The 22,400-nt window shown below is 37.1% G+C and overlaps 1 protein-coding gene across 4 annotated transcripts in view; it reads left to right on the top strand.

Annotated features, from left to right (window-relative positions):
• PPM1A (protein phosphatase, Mg2+/Mn2+ dependent, 1A) overlaps window positions 1–22,400 on the top strand; it is a 44,256-nt gene that overhangs the window by 14,805 nt on the left and 7,051 nt on the right. For 2 of the 4 annotated variants that reach the window (XM_010847665.1, XM_010847664.1), the window contains exons 2-3: window positions 18,240–19,093; window positions 21,471–21,588. In XM_010847665.1, the coding sequence (XP_010845967.1) occupies window positions 18,260–19,093; window positions 21,471–21,588 (952 nt within the window). In that variant the 5' untranslated portion in view covers window positions 18,240–18,259. Of the gene's footprint in view, window positions 1–16,805; window positions 17,661–18,239; window positions 19,094–21,470; window positions 21,589–22,400 lie in introns of those variants that run through there. The other 2 variants (XM_010847663.1, XM_010847662.1) reach the window with 2 other exon arrangements.

Genomic DNA, 22,400 nt, shown 5'->3' with positions numbered 1-22,400 from the left:
ACTCTTAAATTAGTGTATATTTAACTCAATTAACAATATTTTGTATTAGAATTCATTTGGGTGAAATTTAGTTTATTGACAGAGGTTAAGTAATTATTTAGTTGAAAGAGTGAAGTAAATATTGAAGCTGTAAGATGAAGAGATACTGAACAGCTGAGAAACTTTCAGATAACTTTTTTAATCTGAAAAAAATTTAATATAGTCTTTTTCATGTTGCTACAAATAATGTCATCTTTTTAAACCTTTTTATACAAAATAAAATAAATAGAAAGCCATATAAAATCATAGTAATTCTTTAAAATTTTTTTATAATTATATTTTTCTCTTTAATTTTTTAAAATTTATTTCTTTTAATTGGAGGCTACTTTACAGTAGTATAGTTGCTTTACAGTGCTGTGTTTAGCTTCTGCTGTACAGCGAAGTGAAGCAGCTGTATGTATGCATGTATCCCCTCTTTTTTGGATTTCCTTTCCATTTAGGTCACCACAGCGCACTGTGCTATACAGTAGGTTCTCATGAGTTATCTGTCTTATACATAGCAGTGTGTGTATGTCAGGTCCAGTCTCCCACCCGCCTATGTCTTTATCCATTCCTCTGTTGAGAGATTTTTAGGTTGCTTCTATGTCCTGGCTATTGTAAATAGTGCTGCAGTGAACATCGGTGTGCACGTAACTTTCTGAATTGTGGTTTTCTTTAGGTATATGCCCAGGAGTGGGATTGTGAGGTCATATGGTAGTTCTGTTTTTAGTTTTTAGAGAAACCTCCATACTGTTCTCCATAGTGGTTGTACCAATTTACATTCCTACCAGCTGTGTAGGAGTTTCCCTTCTCTCCACACCCTCTCCAGTGTTTGTTTGTAGACTCTTTAATGATGGCCATTCTGACCAATGTGAAGTGGTACCTCATTTGTTGTTTTGATTTGTTTGGCTCTGATACTTAGTGAAGAGGAGGAGGAGAAGGGGGCATCAGAGGATGAGATGACCGGATGGCATCACTGATGAAAATGGACATGAACTTGGGAAGACTTCAGGAGATGGTGAGGGACAGGGAGGCCTGATGCGCTGCAGTCCTTGGGGTCACAAAGAGTTGGACGTGACGCGGCAACTAAACAACAACAATAGTTAGTGATGTTGAGCATCTTTTCATGTGTTTGTTGGCCATCTGTATGTCATCTTTGGAGAAATGTCTATATAGATCTTCCACCCAGCTTTTTGGACTGAGTTTGTTTTTCGGTATTGAGCTACATGAGCTGTTTGTATATTTTGGAGATTAATCTTTTGTCCATTGCTTCATTTGCAAATATTTTCTCCCATTCTGAGGGTTGTCTTTTCATCTTGCTTATGATCCTTTTTGCTGTGCAAAAGCATTTGTTTAATTAGGTCCCATTTATTTTTGTATTTTCATTACTCTAGGAGGTGAGTCCAAAAAGATCTTGCTTTGATTTGTGTCAAAGTGTTCTATGTTTTCCTCTAAGAGTTTTATAGTTTATAGCCTTACATTTGGTCTTTCATTCATTTTGAATTTATTTTTGTTTATGGTGATAAGGGGGAGAAGGCAGTGGCACCCCACTCCAGTACTCTTGCCTGGAAAATCCCGTGGATGGAGGAGCCTAGTAGGCTGCCTGGTGGGCTGCCGTCCATTGGGTCGCACAGAGTCGGACACGACTGAAGCGACTTAGCAGCAGCAGCAGCAGCAGCAGCACTGAATCTGTAGTTTGCTGTGGGTAGTATAGTCATTTTCACAGTATTGAGTCTTTTAGTCCAAGAACATGGTATATTTCTTCATCTGTTTGTGTTTTTTATTTCATTCATCTGTATCTTATAGTTTCCTAGGACTTGTGCCTCCTTGTAGGTTTATTCCTTGGTATTTTATTCTTTTTGTTATAGTGATAAATGGGATTGTTTCCTTAATTTTTCTTTTTTAAAATCTTTTCTTTAAATTTATTTATTCTGTTTTTGGTTGAGCTGGGTCTTTGTTGCTGCTCACAGGCTTTCTCTAGTTGCAGTGTGCGGATTTCTCATTGTGAAGGCTTTTGTTGTGGGACAAGGGCTCTAGGCACACGGGCTTCAGTAGTTGCGGCACACAGGCTCAGTAGTTATGGTTTGCGGTTCAGGAGTGGCGACTTACGGGTTCTAGAGTGCAAGCTCAGTACTTGTGGCACACAGGCTTAGTTGATCCACGTCATGTGGAATCTTCCTGGACCAGGGTCGAACCCATGTCCTCTGCTTTGGCAGGCAGATTCTTACCCAGTATACCACCAGGGAAGTCACGAGATTTCTCTTCCTAATCTTTCATTGTTAGTATATATAGGAATGTAGAAGATTTCTGTGGGTTAATTTTGTGTGCTACAACTTTACCAAATTCACTAATGAGCTCTAGTGGTTTTCTGGTGGCATCTTTAGGATTTTCTGTGTATTGTATCATATCATGTGCAAACAGTGACAGTTTTACTACTACTTTTGCGATTTGGATTCCTTTCATTTCTTTTCTCTGATTGCCATGGCTAGGACTTCCAAAACTATGTTGAATACTAATGGTGAGAGTGGATATCCTTGTGTTGTTCCTGATCTTAGAGGAAATGCTTTCAGTTTTTCACAATTTAGAATGGTGTTTATTGTGGGTTTGTCATATATGGCCTTTATTATGTTGAAGTATGTCCCCTCTATGCCTACTTTCTGGAGAGTTTTTATCATAAATGGGTGTTGAATTTTGTCAAAAGTTTTTTTCCGCATCTCTTGATGATCATATGGTAAAAAATCATAATAGTCTTTTTAAATGGCTTTATTAAGATGTAACTAAAATAACATAAAACTCACCCATATGAAGTTTACCACTCTGTAGTTTTCAGTGTATTGACAGAATTGTGCAACCATTACCACAGTTTAATTTTAGAACATTTTCATCACACCCAAAAGAAACCTTGGTTTTCGTTAAGAGTCACTCCCCATCCTCTTCTCCCCCAGCCTTTATCAACCACTCATCCCCTTTCTGTCCCTGTAGGTTTATATATTTCATATAAATGGGATCCAGATAACTTTTTGATCAGTGATTTCTAGCCTTGATAAACATCTTGTATATCTCATGAGATAGCCAGCTAGAAATAATTTAACCTCCTTTTATAGCTTAAATAATGACTGTTTCCTCCTTCTGTGACCAGGACAAATTATTCAATAATTGTAAACACTATCCAAATGTAAACCAAAAATCAGACTCTTCACTAGTAACTTCAGGGAATACATGGTCCTCACCTCCAGAAGTGCTTTTCACTGTGGGTTGCTCAGTAGCCCCTTAGCTTCCCTAATATGTTGATCTAATAGCCATTTCTCTCTTACCTCATAAACTCAGACTTGCATGAATTCATTGAAATATTTTCCTTTGCAGCTGGCTTGCCTGTACCCTGCCTTCTTACTCTCTCATAAACACGAGAATGAGGAAGAATTAAAAGCAAGAAAGGGAAAACAGATAGATGCTCAGGCTTGGGAGGGACAAAGAGCAAGAATAGAAATGGTATAAAATTTTCAAGGAGATTGAATTTGTGGGCAGAAGAATAAAAAAATTGGAGGTTGCTTAGAAGAGAGTAAGATCTAGAGGGAAGAAACAGAAGGTAAAAATGTTATATTAAAAGATAAGAAGTGAAAAGTATAGGAAATTTTCAGTTCTAAATTTTGAATTTTAGTCATATGTCTGTGAAACACAAATGATGAATCCATTTTTTGATGAAGTATGATGCCCTTATTTTCTTTCCACAACTTCGTAGAAACGTTGAACTTGAACCATAGTCATAGGTTTTTTTTGGATTGTTTGAAGATCCTCAAGTTTGAACCTGTGCAGACTGGGAAATTCCTATCACCTTGGAATTATTCTTTAGAGAAATCCCACAGAGAATAAAAATCTCACTGTGCCCCTGGGCTTTCTGGATTGAAGGAGCAGAATTCTATTGTGAGTGCTCCCTTATTGGGCTGCTTCAGAGTTCTAGAATTAGCCAGAGAATGGCACTAATTGAGAAATTGCTGCTGCCAAAGAAAATCTTACTTGATTTGATAGAGCAGACCTTCTGGTTGAATTAGAATTGTTAATGAGATTTTAGGGGTACTCAGTCCTCCCAAAGATCTGGACTCCCACATAATAGCTTTAAAGTCAGTAAAATCCTGTAATGAAGCAGGAAATTTTGGGGGGAAGGGAACACAAACTAATAGGAACTGTTAGTACCTGTGTTTGACCACTTGGCTGATATGTTTAAAATCCTATATCAGAAATATGCTTATAATAAAGCATAGAAATCCTTATCAGAAATATGCTTATAATGTTTTATATATACATTTTTTTAAGAAACAGCTGATGAAGAGAAGTTCAGTAAGTTCAGTTCAGTTCAGTCGCTCAGTCGTGTCCGACTCTTTGCGACCCCATGAATCGCAGCACACCAGGCCTCCCTGTCCATCAACAATTCCCGGAGTTTACCCAAACTCATGTCCATCAAGTCAGTGATGCCATCCAACCATCTCATCCTCTGTCATCCACTTCTCCTCCTATCCTCAATCTTTCCCAGCATCAGGGTCTTTTCAAATGAGTCCGCTCTTCGCATCACGTGGCCAAAGTATTGGAGTTTCAGCTTCAACATCAGTCCTTCCAATGAACACACCCAGGACTGATCTCCTTTAGAATGGACTGGTTAGATCTCCTTGCAGTCCAAGGGACTCGCAAGAGTCTTCTCCAACACCACAGTTCAAAAGCATCATCTTTGGCGCTCAGCTTTCTTCACAGTCCAACTCTCACATCCATACATGATCACTGGAAAAACCATAGCCTTGACTAGACGGACCTTTGTTGGCAAAGTAATGTCTCTGCTTTTCAATATGCTGTTTAGGTTGGTTATAACTTTCCTTCCAAGGAGTAAGCGTCTTTTGATTTCATGGCTGCAGTCACCATCTGCAGTGATTTTGGAACCCCAAAAAATAAAGTCTGACACTGTTTCCACTGTTTCCCCATCTATTTGCCATGAAGTGATGGGACCAGATGCCATGATCTTAGTTTTCTGAATGTTGAGTTTTAAGCCAACTTTTTCATTCTCCTCTTTCACTTTCATCAAGAGGCTTTTTAAAGTTCCTCTTCACTTTCCGCCATAACAGTGGTGTCATCTGCATATCTGAGGTCATTGATATTTCTCCTGTCAATCTTGATTCCAGCTTGTACTTCTTCCAGCCCAGCATTTCTCATGATGTACTCTGCATATAAGTTAAATATGTTTTCTTTATAGGAGTTGAGATTTCTTATTTAACAGATAAAATGTGTTATCTGATTTATGTGAATGATTTTAATATTGGAAACCATGTTTACAAAATGACTGCATATAATTTGCTTTAATAGCAAGTATTCTTTTATTTACAAAGAATTACTGTATATGTAATATATGACTGTTTTATAGATTATTTATACTGTAGAAGGAGAAACTTAAGAGTACTTGTTGATTTAACTACTAGTCTATAAATTGAGCTTTATTACAAGAATATTTAACCAGAGATACCTGTGAAAATATTTTTAGTCTTGAGCAAGATTGGAGTAATATTCTAAAGACCTTGCCCTGTGAACTGCAAACTGATGTACCATGTACGAAACTTCTATCTTTAAAGGAAGATGTGAAAATTTAGATTGCTATTGTTTAAGTATATTTAGAAAATATGAGATACCAGAAGAGCATTTGTTGAATGAGATTAAGCCTTACTGTATAGTATAAGGTACCATTATTTTACTGATGTCTTCTGATCCTCTCAGTGGAATAAATGTTGATAATAGGGTCTAGGGAACTCTACAACTCCTATGTTACAGGTAGTTGACATGAACAGAGAGATTAGTTAATAGTTCCAGAGTTTCCAGGAGCACTGCAATGTCCAAGTCTTAAATTTCTTAGAGGACTATTTATATTTATACTACTGATTATCGTTGGAGAATTTAGTTTTCTTTTTCACTTTTCTCTCATCCATTGGTTGTAGGTTTTTTGAAGTGAATGTAATTTTCACATTTCCTCAACTTAATGAGCTAATTTACTGCATTTCTTTATAATCGGTTTTTTAAATCATCCTTTGAGTTTTTAATGTCAACAGTTCTTTTACTTTGATTTATTTTTAATTCTATTGAAGTTGATTTATAATCTCCCAGTCCTTCCCTCCCCTACCCTGTCTCCCCCTTGGCGCCACAACTCTGTTCTGTGTCTGTGAGTCAACTTCTGTTTTGTAGATGTGCTTGTGTCATTTTTTAGATTCCATGTATAAGTGAGATCATATGGTATTTGTCTTTCTGAGTTATTTCACTTAGTGTGATAATCTCTGGGTCAATCCATGTTGCTGCAAATGGCATTATTTCACTCTTTTTAATGGCTGAGTAATATACCATTGAGAAGCTTCCCTTGTAGCTCAGTTGGTAAAGAATCTGCCTGCAATGCAGGAGACCCAGGTTCGTTGCCTGTATCGGGAAGACCCCCCCACCCCCAACCCTCCCCAGAGAAGGAAATGGCAACCCACTCCAATATTCTTGCCTGGAGAGTTCCATGGACAGAGGAGCTTGGCAGGCTATAGTCCATGGGGTTGCAAAGAGCTGGACACGACTGAGCGGCTAACACTTCCACTGTCGTGAACATAGGGGTGCATGTATCTTTTCAGATTATAGTTTTGTCTGAGTATATGCCCAAGACTGAGATTGCTGGATCATATGGCAACTCTTATTTTTCGTTTTTTGAGGAACCATCATACTGTTTTCCATAGTGGTTGCACCAAATTTACATACCCAACCAATTAAAAAACAATCTTTATAACTTCTAAAAGTGGCATTTAATTCTTTACCAATTTGGTAATTTTTAAATTTCTTATTTTTCATTTTCTGTTTTTTTTTAATCTTATTAAACACTTCATATATAGTTATTTTGTATCTTAAATTCACTAATTCTATTATTAATATGTGAAGTCCTTATGAGACAGGAAGGAAACGGGCAGGGCACAACCATTAAAAGAATGACAGAACCCTGAAGAGCAGGATACCACAAACACTGGTTGGAACCTAGAAGGCCCAAGAGGGTAGGCAGAAGACTCAGCTCCGAGAGACCTAGTGCCTCCTTACACACTCATTGAAATACATTAGCATGTGCTAAATGGCACACCTACAGGCACGGTGATAGTTCTGAGGGTGCCCTTAAAGGCCAAACAGTGGATGGTACCCCAGTTCCTAGAAATATCTGCCACTTCTCAAAGATAGTTAGAATATTCCTTCCACTTCTTAGCCTATGAAATTACTCAGCCCATAAAAACTGGCCACCCCCATACCCCGAGGCAGGAAGTTCTCACCTTTTCAAACCGACCACCTTCTGTCTGTGGAATGTGTATCTCCCAGAGCGGCTCTCACTTTCCTAGAGGACCCCATGCCTTGGGGCTGCCTCTCTCACCCTCAGGGACAGCCTGTACTCTGTGTGTGGAGTGTGTGTCTTTCTAAATAAACCCTAATTTCAGGCTCATTCTTGAATTCTTTACAGTGAGAAGCCAAGAACCCTTCACTTGGTGGCCTGTCCCACAGACTCACTCGAGACCTGGAATATGACCATCCTCTCACACCCCATTTTTCCTACAACACTAAGGGAGTTATATATGCTATGTTAATTCCTACTCATGACAACTTGTTTCATTGTATGTTTGACTTTTTTATGAGCTTATATTTGATTAAACACCAAACATTCACTCCATCATGTGTATAATTCCCTACAATTCTATTTCCCCTTTTGTAGCATAAATTTCATTTCCTTATTTATAGGGCTTCCTTGGTGGCTCAGACTGTAAAGAATTCACCTGCAGTGCGGGAGACCTGGGTTCGATCCCTGAGTTAGGAAGATCCCCTGGAGAAGGGAACAGCTACCCACTCCAGAATTCTGGCCTGGAGAATTCCAGGAACAGAGAAGCCTGGCAAGCTACAATCTATGGGGTGTATTTTACTAGATTTTGTACTTACTGTTCCTTGTATTTAAAGGATTTACCTTTCTTCTTGCTGAAGTGTATCCTCTGGTAATTTTTTTAGCAACAGAGTATGGCTTGTAAATGTCCTTAGGTTTTGTCTGAGAGTATATTTTACACATTTTTTTTTTCAAATAAAAATTCTTGATTAATAGTTTCCCCCCTTCCTATCAGCACCCTCAAGATATTATTTCATTGTATTACGAAATTTGGCAAACTTGGAACTCTGAAAGTCTGGTCTCTACCTAATTGTTACGCCTTTGTATGTAATGTTTTCCTCTGGTAATTTAAAAACATATTCCTTTTCCATATCCTGTCACCATTATTTACTCGGTGACCTTGGGCAAGTTCTCAACAGAGGTAATGAAGTAGTACCTATCACAGGGACTGTCATGATGATCACGTTCATAGAAAGCATTTGGGGCCCTGCATATCTCAAGTATGATGTAGATGTTAGTGTTTGTTGTTTGTTTTACCATACTTGGTGTTCTGCACACATTCCCATGATATTCCTAGGTGTGTGCATGTTGTGTTATCTGTAGGTATTCTTTTAAATAAATTATTGATCTGAAGACTCATCTTTCTTCAGTTCTAGAAAATTTATTAGCTTTTATATCTTTACATACTGCTTTTTCCTAATTCTCCTTAATTTCTGTGTTATTTTCTAGGTAATTCCTAGGTACATTTTCCAATTTACTAATTACGCTTTGACTTTGCTCAGCTGATTTATGTGACCTTGGTTGTTTTTATTTCTCAGTGAATACTTTCTCATGTTCAGGTTCTTGCTTGCTCTCACTCACTGCCACCTATTCTGGTTTGGTTTCTGGCTGTTTTTTTATCTTTTTTCCCCCTTCATGTCTATTGTTTTTGTTTGTATTTTAGCTTTGGAAAGATACTAAATGTGCACATTTTATTTTCTGATTGCTACTTTTTCTTCTAGGTTGAATTCCTACAATTGTTGGTGTTTGTGGGCTGTCCGTCTTAGTTTAGTTGTCCTGGTGTGTTTTGGTTTCATATTAAGTGGGATTTGTTTGTTTGTTTTCTTTCTTTTCACCCTTACCTAGTGTGTTTTGCATGTTCCAACCTGAAACCATGTCTTATATTAGAGGGTTGGTTCCCTTGATTCTTGATAACATCAGAATCAGGCTTATGTCTCCAAGAAACACAAAGCAAAAGAAGGTCTATTCTTCTGTTGAAGGAACATGTAACTACATGTAAACTAAATTTCCATGCAATGGTTAGTAAGTAGCTTTCCCCTGCTCCTTTTACAGGCAAGGAGCCCCTCCACCTGGGGCCTTTGTTTCTGTGAGCCTGGTTTCTGCCCTAGCCTTGCACCGGGGCATTTATAGTTTCTGTTATTGTCCTTATGGGATGTAGCCTTCTGTGCATCTCTGTTACTTGAGCCTGGGAGACTCACAGTTTCAGCTTCCTCAGGTGCTTTGTATTGCAAAAATTTATCTTAGCAGGTGGCTTGGTCCTCTTAATTTTCTGTTTTATAGTAATGTATTTAAAAACAACTGGAACAGAGGAGCACTTCAAAGGATGAATATACAACATGATTTTAATGGAAGTCATCATTTAAAATTAATGTATATGGTGCATATCTTTCAAAAAAGTACCACTTTGCTCTCCTACCTATGAGAAGTATATATTTTTACTCCTTTGCCAATAGTTATGAATTTTTGATCTTTATTAAAGTAATGTGTGAAAAGCAAATTTATTTTTAATGGCTAGTTAGATTTATCATTGCTCCATATATTTATTGGCCACTTGCATTATTTCATGAATTTCATTGTCCATGTTCTTTGTTCCTTTTCCCTTTAAAAAAATTTGTGTCTATTTTTATTGAAGTACTTACATTTGGTTGTGCTGGGCTTTCGTTGCTGCATGCCGCCTTTTCTCTAGTTGCAGAGAGCAGAAGCGTGGGCTTCTCATTGCAGTGGCTTTTCCCTGCAGGGCATAGGCTCTAGGCACTTAAGTAGATTCAGTGCACACACGCTGCTATATGTAAGATAGATAACCAACAAGGGCCTATTATATAACCTAGGGATCGCTACTCAATATTCTATGATAACCCATAAGACAAAAGAATCTGAAAAAGAATGAATATATGTATATATATTATGTTTAACTGAATCACTTTGCTGTACACCTGAAGCTAACACAACATTGTAAAATCAATTCTGTGTGTGTGTGTTTGTGTTAGTCACTCAGTCATGTCTGACTGTTTATGACCCCGTGAACTATAGCCCACCAGGCTACTCTCTCCATGGAATTCTCCAGGCAAGAGTATTGGAGTGGGTGGCTATTCCCTTCTCCAGTGATCTTCCTGACCCAGGAATCAAATGCAGGCCTTTCACATTGCAGGTGGATTCTTTACTGTCTGAGCCACCAGGGAAGCCGTAAATCAACTATACTCCAGTAAAGTTAAAATATTTTTTAAAACGAAAATGAAAATTTAGACAAAACATGCCAAAAATAAAAAATAAATGCGGCTGGCCTCAAACTTCTTTTCAATGTCAGATGATAGGCAATAATGAAGTAATACCTGTAAATGCTGAGGATAAAGAAATCTAGATCCTGCAAAGTTGGCATTTATTATGAAGATAATTGAAAGATATTATCAAATATACCAGCACTGAAAAGGGGTATTATACATGTACTATTCCTATAAAATCTGTTTAAAGGCAGGTTAATGCTCTCAGGAGATTAATCAAAACAAGAAACTCATTGGATAATATGTCCCAGTATATAGAACTTTGTGGTAAGCAAAATATACTAAGTAAATAAAAAAGTCAAAGGTTGAAATTTTAATATCAGACAAAGGCAAGCATAAGGAATAAAATAAGATGAGCATCTTTTTTTAATTCGTGAAGGTGTTGTCTAAAATGATAATTTACACATATTTATGTGCTGTAAATATTTTTATGCCAGATAATGACAGAAAACTTATCAAAAATACTATATGCTTAAACCAAAACTATATATTATATTCAACCACACTTGAAACATTAAAACTCAAGCATTTATTGGATTATATATTGAAAAACAAAATTTTACTAACACCCTCCTACACACCTCACCCTGGGGACTAAAAACAAAAAGAAACAAATGATACCATATTATTTGACTTTAATACAGCAAAACAGTAGGTAGCCTATTTTTTCCATCAGAAAGCCTTACTTTTTATGTTTATATTTATTCCCTGGGTGTACTCTTTCTATTAGCAAACTTATTATTTGCATCTGCTTTTTTCTTTGGAGTTCTTTTATTGTGTTTGTTGAAGGTCTGCTGTGTGCTCCATGCTGAAGGAGCTGATCCAGGGTATTTGAAGGAGTCTCTCCTGAAGACCTAATACTTGAGTTAAGATCTAAGAATGAGTAAGAGGGAAGGATTGGCTTTTTAAGTAGAGGGGGTGGCATTTATTTGTTATTTTGGAGGAAGGGACCGGTGAAAAGTGCCAGATACTTTAAGAAAGCCATATGGTTGGAGTAGAGAATGTTGTTGGGGTGGAGTGGTTATGGAGTGGGGAGGATTATGAAGCAAGGTAAGTCTGGAAAAGGTTGATGAGCTCCTGACCACTCAGGGATTTCATGCGAGCCATAGTAAGCAGTTCATTATCGCCCCTAAAGAGAGGATAGTCATTGAATAACTTTTAATACAGAATGATATGGTGAAACTTGTATTATCTTTTTCTTCCACTCTTATTCATATATAATTGACATACAGTACTATGTAAGTTTAAGGTGTGCACCATAATTTGACCTACATACATCATGAAATGATAATCACAGTGGTAATGTTTAGTTCAACATCTGTCATCTCAGTTCAGTTCAGTTTCTCAGTCATAGCTGACTCTCTGCGACCCCATGAACTGTAGCACGCCAGGCCTCCCTGTCCATCACCAACTCCCAGAGTTTACTCAAACTCATGTCCATTGAGTCAGTGATGCCATCCAACCATCTCACCCTTCTTCTCCTGCCTTCAATCTTTCCCAGCATCAGGGTCTTTTCAAATGAGTCAGTTCTTTGCATCAGGTGGCCAAAGTATTGGAGTTGCAGCTTCAGCATCAGTCCTTCCAATGAAGATTCAGGACTAATTTCCTTTAGGATGGACTGGTTGGATCTCCTTGCTAGATTTAAAAAAAGAAAAAATTTTTTGTGATAAGGACTTTTAGGATTTACTATCTTAACAACATATATATATATGCATAAAACACAGCAGCATTCATTATATTAATCACATTGTACCTTACATCCCTAGTACTTATTTATCTTGTAACTGTTAAACAGATTGTATCGTTCAACTGCCTTCATCCAATTCCCTTTCTTACCACTCCTAGTGACCACAAATATGATATTTTTTTATGAGCTTGTTTTTTTGTTTTGGGGTATTTTGTCTTATTTTGCGTTGTTTTGTTTAAAATACAATTGACCTAAAACACTATGTTGGACTTTTGTGGTGGCTCAGATGGTAAAGAACCTGCCTGCAGGGGAGGAGACCCAGGTTCAATCCCTGGATTGGGAAGATCCCTCGGAGAAGGAAATGGCAACCCACTACAGTATTCTTGCCTGGAAAATTCCATGGACAGTGGAGCCTGGTGGGTTACAATCCATGGGGGTCACAAAGAGTCAGACACAACGGAGCACACACTACCTCGAAGAATAACGCATTGAGAGAGAATGATAGCTTGAAGACTAGTGTTAGAGAAGAAACTGGGCAGATTTGAAAATCTATGTAAATAATATATCTAAAATATATTTTAAATAATATAAGTAGTACAATCCATGGACCTTGATGATGGACTGATGGGAGATGAAGTAGAAAGAGATATCAAAGGTATGTCCTTGGTTTCTATTCATTTTGATGAATGATGGTAACATGCATTGGCAAAAGCTGTGAAAGAAAAAAGATGCATAAAGGTACCTCAGGAGCCAGCATAGAGTGAGAAGAGAACCTAGATCTAAGCCTTGAATGCTTATATTTAATGGCTTGAGAGGTACAGGAGACATGGATGGAAGAGCTAGGAGTAGGAGGAAAGCTTGGAGTGTGTAGCATCTTGAAAAGCCAGTGGGAACAGTGTTTAAAGAGAGTATTGTGTTGATCACTGCTGTGAGCAGCCAGCCAGATGTCCATTGGATTAAGTTTGGAGGAACTTCTTTTGATGGAATGGCCAGACAACAGTTTGGAGCGTCAACACTTTTAAAATGAGTCTCAACTGTAGAGAAAGAAGCAGGAGGTAGCTAAAGGGAGTGAGTCATCTAAATACTTACTTTTAATGGGTAACGTTTGAATATCTTTAAAAGTTGTACTGCAGTAGGAAGGGAGAGGAATAAAAGGAGTCAAAGAGAATAGTAGTGTTGGGTTCCTGGGAAGACATATAAGTCATATAAGATTCCTTTGAAGCCTAGTCTCCAAAACTATAATGGAAGGATTTAACTTAAGTGAGAGGATGGAGTACTCTAATGTAAGAAAGGTCTGAGGGTAGGATGGGTACATACGGGGGTGGGTTTGTATGTTTGGAATCAAGATGAGGAAAGAACTTCTGAGTTCTAAAAGAATTCCTTGAAGTGATCTCATTTATTGGTTTTCTGTTTATTGTTTTAACTGTGGTATCTAGCTATTCATTGTCTCTATTGAAAATTTTAGTTCACTAATTGTTTTTCATTTCCATGAACCTACTTTCAGAGTGGTTTGTTTCTTTTTGCTTTGGTTGACAGCCTGCAATTGTTTTACTCATTCAGTGTCATCTCATAAATTGATGGGTGTTTTCTAGTTTGGAGCTAATGGATACTGAGTTCACCACCCTCCCCTCCTGCCCATTCCCACCTTTAACTTCTGAATCTTTAAAAATATATCTTCTTATTGTTCTTTGCTTATTAATATATTTTATTTAGCTTGAGTATTTGAGATTGGCATTGCCAGAAACTGCGATTAGTGCCCTATTGTTTGCTGTTAGTGCCAAAAATAAAAGTTAAAAGTTGAGATTTCTTTTCTCCCTTTATTTTCTCTTCTTCTTTACCTCTTCTTTCCTCTTTTTTTTGGTCATTTACCCTTGGTAGTTTAGAAATTTAGAAAACAAATTAAATAGAGTAGGCACAGGAAAAAATGACACTAAAAGAAGTTTCTGCTTTCCTTGGTGACTGTCTTCCATGCCTGTCTGCCTTTTATGTTGTTTTTTTAAAGCCTGCATTTTGGCCTACTTTTATTTAGTCAACTCTGAGCACATGCTAGGTTGCATCACAACACTAGCGTTATTAGCCGATCTGAACATTTCAATACAAAGTACTATGACAGTTATGAAGATACTTACTTATATATAATTTCTGATAAGTATTATTTTTATATAACTGCTTCACCAGGCTTCTGCAAATTATTCAGAATTCAAGGAGGTAAGATTTCTAAATGGCTTTTTTTCAGTATGTGAGACTCCAGACACAAAATTATTAATTTGTATTTTTGCATTTGCAGCAGAGCTGGACCTAAAATTTTATCATACGATTGACTTGGTTTGTTATATTTTTACATTCCTAATATATATTTTTTCAAAAGTTTCAATGAATCATTTGTTTGGTAGTTTCATGTGTATATTTAGAAAATAACTACTGGCCTTTTCTATAAAAGTGTAAGGTCCCTATTAGGTAATAACAGAATCTAGATTGGCTGTGTGTGTGAGAATGTAGTAATAATTAAATAGTTTCCATTTGCAGAGTTCCTCATTTTTGCTATACTCAATGTAACTACTTTGCACCCATTACCTCATTTAAACTTTTGCAGCAACATTCAGAGGTAAGTGTTAATATGCCCACTGTACAGATGAAGAAAGAATGCTAGATTAGTGATATCGAGTGTCTTAAGTATACCGTTGTCCAACATTATTCACAGGGAGTGATTCCAGGAGCCCCTGTGGATACCAAATGTGTGGATGCTCAAGTCCCTTCCATAAGGGTAGTACAGTGAATATAGTGAGCCCTCCATATTCACGGATGTGAAACCCGAAGATATGGAGGGCTGGCTGTAACCCCTCCCACCTCCCCTTTAGCCTCGCTAAAGGAATTGAGGTACAGAGATGAGGCAACTTGCTGTTGACCTTCAGCAGATGACTTAACCTCACCACAGCTCTATCATCTTCTATCTTCCTAATCTAGGCTTTCCATCTCTCTAATCTTTACCACTGGTACACAGTTGCCTAGGTTGCAATCCTACTTTGGAAATTCTATTTTTTTTTTAATTTTGATTTTTTTCTAAAGGTCCACAGATAAGTTCTTTTGTACAACCATGTCTGAGACCATTGCCTTAGTAGTAAACGGTGCTTTAGAGTGAGGCAGACTTGAATTTGAGTCCTAATTCCCCTAAATTTTTCTGATGAGTGACATTGGCCAAGTTTTTTAGTCTCAATAAAATTCATCTATTAGGTTGGTGCAAAAGTAACTTGCAATTTTGCATTGTTGAACTTTGCCATTGGATATTGGAATACATTCTTAAATAAATGTAATTATAATGCACATTTCTTACTTTGTTTTTTTGCTAATGACTTATTACTGTTTATTTTGGACTATAGAAATGATGTTAGACAAAAAGCAAATTTTAGCAATTTTTTTATTTGAGTTCAAATGGGTCATAAACCAGTGGCGACAGCCCATAACAACTCGTTTGGTTCAGGAGCTGCTGGCAAAATGTACAATGGTGGTTCAAGAAGTTTTGCAAAGGAGACGAGAACCTTAAAGACAAGGATGCCAGCCACGGGAAGTTGACAGTGACCATTTGAGAGCCATTGTCAAAGCTGATCCTCTTAAAACACATGATAAGTTGCTCAAGAACCCAGCATTGACCATTCTATAGTCATTCAGCATTTGAAGCAAATTGGAACAGTGAAAGAGCTCAGTAAGTGGGTACCTCATGAGCTGACTGAAAACCAAAAAAAAAATCATCATTTTGAAGTGTTGTCTTCTCTTATTCTATGCAACAACAATGAACCATTTCTCCACTGGATTGTGACATACAACGAAAAGTGGATTTTCTATGACAACCATTGACGACCAGCTCAGTGGTTGGACCAAGAAGATGCTCCAAAGCACTTCCCAAAGCCAAACTTGCACCCAAAAAAGGTCATGGTCACTGTTTGGTGGTCTGCTGCCCATCTGATCCACTACAGCTTTCTGAATCCCAGTAAAACCAGTACATCTGAAAAGTATGCTCAGCAGATTTATGAGATGCACCAAAAACTGCAGTGCCTGCAGCTGGCTGGCAGGGGTCAACAGAAAGGGCCCAAAGTTTCTGAAAAACTTACTTCAGAAGTTGAATAAATTGGGCCTCATCTGCCACATTCAGTTGACTTCTCACCAACCACCACTTCTTCAAGCATCTTGACAACTTTTTGCAGGGAAAATAGTTTCCACAGTCAGCAGGAGGCAGAAAATGCTTTCCAAGAGTTGATTGAATCCCCAAGCATGGATTTTTCATTATTATTATTATTATTATTTTTTTGACTATGCTGGGTCTTCATTGATGTGTGGGCTTTTCTCTAGTTGCGGAGAGCAGGGGTTACTTTCTAGTTGCAATGCGGGGGCTTCTCATTGTGGTGGCTTCTCGTTTTGGAGCACAGGTTCTAGGATGCGCAGACTTCAGTAGTTGGGTCACTTGGGCTCAGTGGCTGCAGTTCCTGGGCTCTAGAGCACAAGCTCAGTAGTTGTGGTACATGGGCTTAGTTGCTCTGAGGTGTGTGTGATCTTACCGGATCAGGGATCGAACTCATGTCTCCTGCATTGGCAGGCAGATTCTTTACCACTGAGCCACCAGGGAACCCCCCAAGCATGGATTTTTGCACTACAAGAATACACAAACATTTCTTGTTGGCAAAAATGTTTGATTGTAATGGTTTCTATTTTGATTAATGAAGATGTGTTTGAGCCTGGTTACAATGATTTAAAATTCAAGGTTCGAAACCACAATTACTTTTTCATCAACCTAATATAAACTGAACATAATATTATAACTTACATCAGAGTTTTGTTGAGAATAAATTGAAGTAACGCTTGCAAAACTTAGAATGATTTAGAGTTCATCTTACACATTGTCTGCTATTAAGATGTCATTACTATTGTGTCTTTTGTCCCATCAAAACACTCACCCTTGCCATATTGTGTATCAATTTGATGAAAACCACCTTAAGAAAGGACTAATGGCTAGTTTTCGTTATTTAACTGCCATTAGTGGAACCGTAATGAAAGTGGACAAGTAGGCAGGAGATCATTGTATCATACCAATCAGCCAGACTTCTCTGCTGTGTATTAGTTTGGCTTTAGTAGGATGAAGGAGGAGGGAGACGTTGCCAGGAAATGTTCCTGAGTTGTTTTTCTTCTTCCTCTTTCTCTTCCAGCTTCTTTTCAGACCTTAGCATCGTAGTATCACAGATTCCCAGTTTCCTAAGTTCATCCTAATTTACCTAGGTGCTTTCCCCACTCCTACCCATCTCTCTTCACCTTCATTAAACCTCATCCTATCCTCCTTTCAGATTGCATTCAGTTGTGACTCATTTGATAACTTGGACCCCAAGTCTCTACATTCCGAGGCTATTACTCAAGTAAAGACCAACCTGAATCCTGAACACTGTCTTCCTGCCTTGTAAGCCCATTCCAAGCCAGAGGTTTTCGCTTTTGATTATTGGGAAAGGTTAGCCAAACTTTCAGACTTGTCCACAGTGCTGTCCTAGACCTTTTGATCTCCTTTACTATTTATACCGAGTGATTATAAAGTGCTATAATAATGATACGTATTACCACTAGGTTAGGTTACAATAGATAAAGTGTGTATAATGGCTTTGCAGCTTGAAAATTGAGGATGAACCACTTACAGTAATTTAATAACTTATTGGCTTATCAAAGACTGAAAAACCTATGGAAAACATAGAATTTGAGCTAGAATATAAAGAACGGGTATACTTACTTATATAAGGAAGGAGGAAAGGCAGGAAATCCCAGTTAAGGGCACTGACAGGAGGAAAGGTTTAAGGGAAGGAGCATGCAAATTTGGATCCTTGTAAGTAGATTTTTTTTTTTTTTTTTTACTTTTTCAGAGGTTTGTGTAATAGGAATAAAACTAGATATTTGGAACCAAACTTTGGAAAATCCTGAATACTCAACAATATTTAAACTTTCTTTGTATTTCCTTCATTCTTAAAGGTTGTTGGATATGTATTGATAGTTTGTTTATAAGACAGTTATTAACTTTTTTGTTTCTCTTCCTTTGCAGACCTAGAGAATCAAGACATAATGGGAGCATTTTTAGACAAACCAAAGATGGAAAAACATAATGCCCAGGGGCAGGGTAATGGGTTGCGATATGGGCTAAGCAGCATGCAAGGCTGGCGAGTTGAAATGGAGGATGCACATACTGCTGTGATCGGTCTGCCAAGTGGACTTGAAACATGGTCATTCTTTGCTGTGTATGATGGGCATGCTGGTTCTCAGGTTGCCAAATACTGCTGTGAGCATTTGTTAGATCACATCACCAATAACCAGGATTTTAAAGGGTCTGCAGGAGCACCTTCTGTGGAAAATGTAAAGAATGGAATCAGAACAGGCTTCCTGGAGATTGATGAACATATGAGAGTTATGTCAGAGAAGAAACATGGTGCTGATAGGAGTGGGTCAACAGCTGTGGGTGTCTTAATTTCTCCTCAACACACGTATTTCATTAACTGTGGAGACTCAAGAGGTTTACTTTGTAGGAACAGGAAAGTTTACTTCTTCACACAAGATCACAAACCAAGTAATCCGCTGGAAAAAGAACGAATTCAGAATGCAGGTGGTTCTGTAATGATTCAGCGTGTGAATGGCTCTCTGGCTGTGTCGAGGGCCCTTGGGGACTTTGATTACAAATGTGTCCATGGAAAAGGTCCTACAGAGCAGCTTGTTTCACCAGAGCCTGAAGTCCATGATATTGAAAGATCTGAAGAAGATGATCAATTCATTATTCTTGCATGTGATGGTATTTGGGATGTCATGGGAAATGAAGAGCTCTGTGATTTTGTAAGATCCAGACTTGAAGTCACTGATGACCTTGAGAAAGTTTGCAATGAAGTAGTCGACACCTGTTTGTATAAGGTAGCTAGACTTTTTTTTTTTTTAAGACAAAATGATTTTATGGCATCTTAATTACTACTATAGTATAAAATCATCTTAGAGCCTATAGCTCAGAAATAAGTTTTTGGTACAGTTGCAGGATACTTTTCATCAATTACAAAAATAATATAGGAATACTTCTTAGAAATAAATTATCCAGTTACCATAAATGCAAGAGTTATCTGGATGTTTAATCTTTTTTAGTAACCATAATTACTTGAGTTTTTTGATATGGAATATTATCAAAGGTAAAAAGACTGTATCAAAGTGAATGTTTTCAAAAGAGGAATGGGGAGAGTTAAGCCTCATTGTCTATAAATGAAAGGCATTTTAGAATTTTAATATTTTACCATGTGATATCTCAGTATATTTATGGAAATACTTTGAGACTGCTCTAATGAATCCGTAGCACCAACAGAGAGGATTTAGTGATGATTTGGTGTTATGTAATAGAAATAGCCTTGGACATGGAGTCAGAAGAACTTGGTATGAGACTGTGTATGACTTCAGGTAAGCTCTTTAAACTATCTGGAAAATCAGTTTCTTTAATTGTTCAAGAGAGAGATATTATTACCCTGTCTTATGGGGTTGTCTGGATAATCAAATGGGATTGTGTAGATGAGCAACAGAAGGTTCTGCAGACTTAAGAGTCAGAAAGTGAAAGTGAAGTTGCTCAGTCGTGTCCGACTCGTGTGTGACCCCGTGGACTGTAGCCCACCAGGCTTCTCTGTCCATGGGATTCTCCAGGCAAGAATACTGCAGTGGGTTGCCATTTCCTTCTCCAGGGGATCTTCCCAACCCAGGAATCGAACCCAGGTCTCCTGCATTGCAGGCAGACGCTTTACCCTCTGAGCCACCAGGGAAGCCCCTTGAGTCAGACGTGGAATCAAATCTTACCTCTGTTACTTTTGTACTGTACAGTCTTGAACAAATTGTTCAGCCCCTCTCAGCTATTTGAATGGAGAAAAATAGTATCTAACTCATAAGACTGGGGAATGAAATTAATGAGCTAATGTATACATATAAACATGCTGCTCCCTTTTTAAGAAGGTTAAAATGTTACACAACTTACTCCTTTATCTGCAGCACTAGCACTAGAATGCAAGCCCTTGACTTGGCTGCAGTGTTCTTTCTGCCACACTGTTGTATTTTGTCAATAATGCGTACTAATTCTTTGTGGGTTTTCTTTTGTTTGTTTAAAAAATGCTGATTTTATAAAACTTTGGAGGCTATATATTTGATTTTCTTTTAAAACTCAGAAATAGTAAGTCAACATAATACTGTTCGTAGTTTTATATGCACAACTGCAAGCTATACTTAAAATCTTAATTAAAAATCAGGTTTATGTAACATCCAACACAAATCAAGTTTATGTAACATCTAACAAATATGTTTTAAAAAAATCAATAGAACGACAACTTGATAGTGCACACTGTTAATTTCTGAATTTAGGAGGAACAATACAATGCCACTTATGTTCTTTGTCCCTTTTACTATAAAAAAGGGACAAAGTAGCATTCATTTGTTAGGTTTATCCTTTAGCACTTGAGAATTCAATACTTTGTTAACTAAATTAAAAGCTGTTTTCTTAAGAGACTTATCAGATTCAGATATTAGTAAATTATGACTCAGATTCCACTTTATCTGTTCTGCATTATGCTCTATAGAAGGTAACTCCCAGTTATTATTAATAATAGGAAAAGTCTGATTTGTGGGGAGGCCAAAATTGATTCAAGTATTGTAATCATAGTATTTTGAATATGTAGGTGTCTAAATGAATGTACTTCCTAAAAGTTAAGCCTTTATTTTTTTAATTATGAAAATTAAAAGTTGGTTTATAAACTTTATATATGTAGTTTTATTTCTAATTCTATATTTCTACTTATTATGAAGCAAATCAATTAGTCTCACAATTTATTTTAAATGTAAATTTGTCAGGTATATGTGTAACTACAGATGAAATCATGTTGTAAAGAATATCACTAGTATTTTCTACCTTGTTGAATTCAATGTATGTGTGTATGTGTATTTGTGTTAGGTATCACTTCATGTTAAGTAGGCCACCAGTCAATGTTCAGAAATATTTATTTTATAGAACTTTAAAAAATTATTGTTGCAGTAGAGTTTAACCTGTAGTGTTTCTTTCCTGTCTTTTGGAGTGTTGGTTATTCTATATACCATAGGTATTATATATGTATTTGGGGGGGTGCCCTTCCACATGTGCATATATATTTTTCTCTCCTTATAAACAATATATGTTTTCACTAGAACAAGCATAATTGACATGGCTGTAAAGGTTCTCAAGGCTTTGAAGAGCAAAAAGGAAACAAAATGTTTTCTCAAACTTTTTTCTTCCCAGGGAAGTCGAGACAACATGAGTGTGATATTGATCTGTTTTCCAAATGCACCCAAAGTATCGCCAGAAGCAGTGAAGAAGGAGGAAGACTTGGACAAATACCTGGAAAGCAGAGTAGAAGGTGGATCATTTAACAAAAAATAAGTAGCTTTATTAAAGAAAAACCTCAGCATAATCAAACTTTTATAACGTGTTAACTTTTAGGTCTTTACGACCGTGACTTCGACATTTGGTGTTTAGTGTACAGAAGTGGGAAAGGGCGTTTCTGTGGTAGCTGTTGAGGTATTTGTTACTGTCCTATTACAGTTATATTAGAAATAACAAGTATGGCCCAGTACATTCTGTTCAGGATACTTGGTAAAGTGTTTGTATGCTTTCAAATTCTTGATTAATTCACTGGCATGAATAATTTTATGCCAGGAAAGTCTGATTTATGGTTTATTATAAATAGATTATTTATGATGGTGATAATTTGAATGCCATCTTTTGTGTAAAGCTGTGTTTATGAATTTAACATCTTTGGGACTTTTAAAATAAGGACTTGAAGATCATAGCCTGGTTATTAATACCTTTCATGTGCCACAGCTTTTAAAAATTTATTTTAAACTATTTCAAAGCGTCTTGCCTAAGCCATAAACTGCCTCACCTAGACAACATAAACCTGAATAGAAGACATACTAGGTCTCTACCTGGCAGAAATGTAAATACTGAATAAAATCAAGAAATTAAGTTGGAAATTACAGAAGTGTATTTATCATAATTCTGCAGATTACTTTGAGACAATTAGAAAGGCTGCCTTCAAATATTTGAAAAGTGTTAAAATAATTATTGATGCAGCTGCTATTTGGTATAAATATTAAGTATCCCCAGAGAATTACAGTTTATTGCATATATGCAATAAGTATGTAGATTATACAGTTTCTTTAAGCAGGA

This window comes from Bison bison, unplaced genomic scaffold (genome assembly GCF_000754665.1).
Source record: "Bison bison bison isolate TAMUID 2011002044 unplaced genomic scaffold, Bison_UMD1.0 scf7180017864254, whole genome shotgun sequence".
Taxonomy (NCBI): domain Eukaryota; kingdom Metazoa; phylum Chordata; class Mammalia; order Artiodactyla; family Bovidae; genus Bison; species Bison bison.
Note: the sequence above shows the minus strand (reverse complement) of the source record. Positions and strands in the feature narration are given on the sequence as shown.